The 6043-nt window shown below is 48.9% G+C and overlaps 1 protein-coding gene across 11 annotated transcripts in view; it reads right to left on the bottom strand.

The window, feature by feature from the left end:
• Positions 1 to 734: 734 nt before the first annotated feature.
• The window catches only part of GCNA (germ cell nuclear acidic peptidase), a 46101-nt gene continuing 40792 nt past the window's right edge, over positions 735 to 6043 (bottom strand). For all 11 annotated transcript variants that reach the window (XM_077340646.1, XM_077340653.1, XM_077340648.1 and 8 more), the window contains one exon: positions 735 to 1182. In XM_077340646.1, coding sequence (XP_077196761.1) covers positions 948 to 1182 — 235 coding nt within the window. In that variant the 3' untranslated portion in view covers positions 735 to 947. The remainder of the gene's footprint in view (positions 1183 to 6043) is intronic.

The raw sequence follows: 6043 nt of genomic DNA, 5'->3' as shown, positions 1-6043 counted from the left end.
TGGCCATTTTGACTACCTTTCTCAATCAGGATTTCATGAAACCTTGGGGTTTATTGACAGCCCTGGAAGGGTTTCCCGAATGGCTGGGAGTACAGGGCGTAACCAAGAAATTATAGACCACCTAGCCTACCTATAATCAAAGACAGAATGATTGGGCACATGTAGGTACAAAGCTGCAGAGGGAAAATCAGCATGGCTTCTGCAAAGGGAAGCCCTGCTTTACAAATCTTTTGGCGTTCTTTGAGAAGTTAATGCACATAGATCACGACCTTGTAGACAGACTTTCAAAAAGCTTTTAACATTAGGAGAAAGCCTTGGCTTCTATGCCTGCTTAGCCCTCCAGAGAAGCTGGCTGGCCACTGTGTGAGATAGGGTAGTAGTCTAAATGTACCCCTTCTCATTTTTTGTCTTTGAGTTTATAGAAAAGGAACATTAAGATCACAGTTACAATAGAGATTAGAAGAGTGTCCATTTGTTGAAAGCAAGCTAGAACCAAGTAGTGTTTTTGAAAGTTATTTTTCATAAGCACATTTTGACCACAGTGATTTTATGAAGGGAAAGGGCACAGGGAGAGTCCAGCAAAAGATTCTAGCATCCCCTAGGGGTATAACAAAACTGCAGAGTGGTGTTGGGATAGGCATCAGGGAACAACCCCAACCTACCATCCGCTCTATAAGGTTACTCATTTATCTATTATTCAAGTTGCAATTAGATAGCAGTAGAGAGTAAGGAAATGCGCAAGCAATTGATTTTATTTTGTTCATATTCATTCATCTTAAAAAGCTTGATTTAATGCCCTGGGCAAATAACGTCCGGAATGAAAAGTTACATCACAATTCAAGTATGCTCATGTCTGGAAAGTGTTGCGCCCCTTTTCCACAGGGCTCTGCTTCCATGTGACCGCCAGAATGGACTTGTGCAGCATGGATCTAGAACAGCCAGGTCAGTTATGGTTGAGAGGCAAAGTCAGAGCTGAGCTTCTTCATGATGGCTCCATGAGTCAGCCCCTGCTGCGACTGCTTAGCAGAGGCATAATTTTCTTTCACATACTTTGCAAAAGGAGTCAGTGATGCTTCAGCTGGTGTACCATCCTTCCGTGTGGGCTGCCACAGCACAAGCTGCCCCTTGCATAGGGCACAGACAAAGCGCTGTGTATCCAGGGATTTGGAGTGACGACCAATCCTGACAAGGCAAACAGGAGAAGGCTCAATTAATATGCAAGGGTATAAGGGGCTTGCCAACTGCCTAGCACAAATAAAGCCAGAGTTGGGGTGCCTTTTCAAGAGACACTCTAGCACTCACAATCTTCTTTCAGAAAGTTCAGGAGAAAACTCAAAAGTGAACCAGTGAAAGGGGAGGGAGCAAAGAACTTATGGTTACATCATTTTTAGGTATTTCTGCTCTGCTTTGTTGCATGAATTATTCCGCAGGGGATTGGACTAGATGACCCTGCAGGTCCCTTCAAATTCTATGATTCTATTATTCTAAAACTGAAAAACACCAACTGCAAGATAATCCTCCAGAGCAAATCCAATAGCTGACTCACCCCTCAACCACCCTGAGCAGTAATTGCTGACTGCAAAGACAAAAAGCAAAACAGCTCAGGTCTCAGGCACTGCCTACGGCCCCTTGCTGCCATGGGGACTAGAAATGTCATTGTTTCCTTTGTAATACTTAAAGCAGAAGATACCCGGAAGGCCAAGGTCAACACCCACAAATGTACTGTTTATTCCATGTTCAGGAAGAAACAATGGCAAACAGCCCTAAATGTCTGTTTTCCTGTACAGTATATGAGGAAGGCTACTTATGGAGCACCAGGTCTGGCAACATGGAAGATCCATCCATCCATCCCATCCCTCCATCCATCCCAGCCAATCCATCCATATGCCATGTGTGTAATAGTTGGGAGATCCTATGATTGTCTGGCTGCCAGGCAACAGATGTTCAAATGTGGGTTGCCATTCCCTGGCCCTGCATAATGAACCTGATATTCCTTGGAGGTTTTACCGTGCTTAGCTTCCAAGATCTGATGGGATTGGGCTTCCGTGGGCTATCCAGGCTGGGAGTATTAGGACACTGGAACACATTGATGGCCAATGAGAATCACACACTTCCTGACAAAACCAGATTTCTAGAAAATTCTTAGGAATGGTTTATTGCCTGCTGGTTAACGAGATTCCTGCTAAAAAGCCCCAGTAGGTCTAGGAAAAGCATCTTAAGACCTTGGCATGATCTAGCCAGAAAAAAGTTTTCTGATCTTAAGCAAAAGTGCCAACTACGGATTGCTAGGCATTTATACAACGGACCCCTTCTTCTCTATTGCGCTTTTTAATGTCTTTGTGAAACAACTGCCATGGAATCATCTGGAGTGCCATGTCACCAGGATGGTGAGGGCACCCAGGCTCTCTCTCCCCTCATATGCAAAACCATGAGTCCTGGGCAAGTGCTACCCACCTCTGCATATGTCACAGATGCTTATGTTCTGTTCTCTGGCAATTCTCCTGCCCCAATGCAAGTTTACTGGTTGGTTAGGATGAAACCATAGGATTTCTTTAATCCCTGACAGACAGTTAAAGCAGCTGAAGAAATTCTGGATTTATTGCTGTTTTAATTATAACTGAGACTTAAACTTAAATAATTGGAAGAATGTTACACATAGGAAAAGAAGAATAAGGAGAAGGTCTGACCCACTGATGCTCAGCAATCGGTTCCAAGGTCTGCCTGAAGAGGTTGATTCAGGAACCCAGGAGCATGTGTAATCCCCCATGAAAAACAAGCCCCAACGTAGACCAGGAAAAAAGTCACAGTCTCCCACAGGTGAGAGTTCTAGGTCTTCTCCACCACCGACCCCACAAAGGTTAGGAAACACTTCACAGTCCCCCACAAGAAAGAGTTTTAGTTCTGCTCCCAAGGGTACGAAGAAACGGGTACTGGTAATTGGGGATTCCTTGCTAAGAGGTGTAGAGGCCAAAGTGTGTAGACCAAACTTGTCTCAAGAGGTCTGCTGCCTACCTAGTGTAAGCATTAAGGATGTGACAGAATGGCTGGAAAGGCTCATCAAGCCTACAGATCATTACCCCTTCCTTCTCATCCTTCTCATTTAGGAAATGGAAGGGAGGCCTTATTACCAAGGGTGAGTATAAACAAATAACCATTAATTGTAGGGGGAGTGTTAGAAAAGCTAAAGCTCAATATGAGCTTAGGCTAGCAAGAAATGCTAAACATAACAAAAAAAAGTTTTCTTTAGTTATATTTCAAGCAAGAAAAAAATAGGGACACCATAGTACCACTGCAAGGACAAGAAAGTGAAATTATAACAGACTAGAAATTAAGCTCACTGTAAGAAAAATACAGCGGGCGCTAGTGGATGGGGAGGAAGAATGTAGAGAAGGAAGGTAGAAGAGGGAAGGAGGAATGGGAAGTAGAAGAGAGGGGAAGGGGTGGTGGAAGGGATGGAGAGAAGGGAGAAAAAAGGATGGGAGGAAGAAGTTAGGGGCGAAGACAGGAAGCAAGTGAGAGGGAGAGACAGAGAGAAAGGAAGGAGATGAAGAGAGGAAGTCAAGAAGTCATAAGGAAGGAAGGAAGGAAGGCAGGCAGGCAGGCAGGCAGGCAGGCAGGCAGGCAGGCAGGCAGGCAGAATGGGATGGGACAGGGGTGTGTGTGAAGGGGCCGGTGGTCCCGGGGGCGAGAGGGGGGAGATGGCGGTGTGTGTGTAGGTTGAAGCGGCGGCAGAGTGCAGGGGGATCACGGGCGTGAGGTGGGGTGGGCGGGGGAAGAGTGCTTGGTGTGTGTGTGTGTGTGCCTGTGTGGGTGCAAGTGGTGGTGTAGCACGGGGGGATCGCGGGTGCGAGGTGGAGTGGGCGGGGGAAGAGCGCGTTGTGTGTGTGTATGTGTGCCTGTGTGTGCCTTCAACAGGCAGGCAGAAACGCAACACTTACTGCTATTTCCCCCTTCCCAAGCATGGGAAAGCTGAGCTTGGCTTTCTGCAAACAGGGAGGGAAAAGCCAACACTCCCCACCAGTCTTCCCCCAAAGAAAAGTCAAGACAAAGGGGACTTTAGCAACCAATTGCCCCAATCCACTTGCTGACTCCAGCCACTGTAAACAGGGCAAGGGGAACCGAATCCATTCCTCAATCCAAATCCCTGGAAAGGCAGCTTATTTTTCTGCTTCTTCTTCTGCTTCTTCCCCAGTGCCTGGCTCTCTCCTGCCCCCCAGCCCTGCAGATCCCCCAGGCGCGACCGTGCCCCACTTTGCCCCCCTGGGCTCCGTCACCCACCCGCTCACCTGGCCCGCAAGCGCGGAGGGGGGAACAACCCAAAGAAAGAAAAGCCCCGCGGGGGGGAGGAGGCAAGCAGGGGAAGCTACCAGGCGGTGTTAAAGTGGACGCCACTTTGGAATTGACCAGGAGGTGGATGGAAGAGGGAGGGAAACAAAAAAAAACATCTGGAGTGCATCTCCAGCAGTGAAGCCGGAGGTTGTTTCCGCAGTTAAGTGCTGGCTTGCAGCAAGCCCCTGGCTCCAGCGCTCTGCACCCACGTCTGGGGATTGTTAATTTATTTATTGGGGTTTTTTCCCCTTTGTGCAGCCTTGGGAGAAGAGCTGAGCAGGAGCGGGGGAAAGCAGCAGCAGCAGCAGCCTGGATTGTGCCTTCCCAGACTGGGGAAGGAGGAGAAATCCGCCCCCTGCAAGCCCCTTGGCACCTCCTGCAAAAAGGGAAGAGGCGGGGTGCGGGGGCTTGAAGAGCGAGTTGGGTGGGTGGGGGGAAGCGGCAGTGGAGCGGGCCCCCGCTGGCGAGGGGTGGACGGGACGTGAGGCCGCGGGTCTGCTAACCTGCCGTCGGCGAGGCATCCTCCAGTCACCACCTCCACCTGCTGCCGCCTCCAGCAGGCTGCCCATGGCAGGCAGCTGGCTGGCGCGGCAGCCAGCATCGTAATGGCGGTGTGGGTGGAACGCGGTGGTGTGGCTGGGGGGGGGGCGCCCCCGAATGGCCAGCTCTATGCCAAGGGGCTGACTGGCCCCTTGGTGGCGGAATAGCAAGCGGAGAGCCCAATCGGTTGGCATTTTGCGCCTGCTGATTGGGCCCTCAGCTTGCCATTCCGGGGGGAAGGGGCGAATGGCTACCTTTCCTCATCCCGGACAGGGCCCTCTGCCAGGGCCCTTACCGCTTTATTCATACCGCTCCCGCGGAGCGGTTTAAGATGATGAAGAGAGGGCTGAGCTGCTTAACTCCTATTTCTCCTCGGTCTTCTCTTGTGAAGGAAATAGTGATCAATGTGGCAACAACATAACACAACACGGGGGACGGGAATGGTGGCCTAAGATCAGTGTTGGAGCAGTCCACAAACACCTAGTTTCTTTAAATGAAACAAAGTCTTCTGGGCCAGATGAACTGCATCCAAGGGTACTAAAAGAACTTGCAGATGTCATCTCTGAACCTCTGTCCATTATTTTTGACACTTCTTGGAGAACAGGTGAGGTGCCAGACGATTGGAGGCAGGCAAATATTGTCCCTATCTTCAAGAAAGGGAAAAAGGAGGATCCGGGTAATTATTGACCCGTCAGCTTGACATCTGTAGCTGGCAAAATTTTGGAACAAATAATCGAACACTTGGTCCTTGAGCAGACTGAACTGATTTCGAAGACTCAGCATGACCGTTTATGCACTGGAGGTTTCATGCCAGGCTGCAGGCTGAAGTTTTAGTCATGGCAGGTTGCCCCTCCTCTTCCTGCACCCACATGCACCCTCGACTGGTGCGTTTGCATGGGAGCTGGGGCAGTGAAGTTTCCAGTGCATATAAAAATTGAGGGGTACAATCTATTCAGAAGGGACAGACAAGAAAAGAAGGGGGAGGTATAGCAATATATGTTAGGAATCTTTATACTTGTGAAGAAATACAGATACCCGAGCATGAAAGTTCAGTTGAGTATATTTGGATAAATATAAAAGGAGTAGGAAATGAGAGTGGTATTATTGTGGGTCTCTGCTATAGACCACCAAGCCAGTCAGAGGACTTGAATTAGATACTACACAATTTTAAAAA

The sequence above is a fragment of the Paroedura picta genome, chromosome 5 (genome assembly GCF_049243985.1).
Source record: "Paroedura picta isolate Pp20150507F chromosome 5, Ppicta_v3.0, whole genome shotgun sequence".
In the NCBI taxonomy this organism is placed as follows: Eukaryota; Metazoa; Chordata; class Lepidosauria; order Squamata; family Gekkonidae; genus Paroedura; species Paroedura picta.
This window is presented reverse-complemented; position numbering and strand designations above follow the sequence as displayed.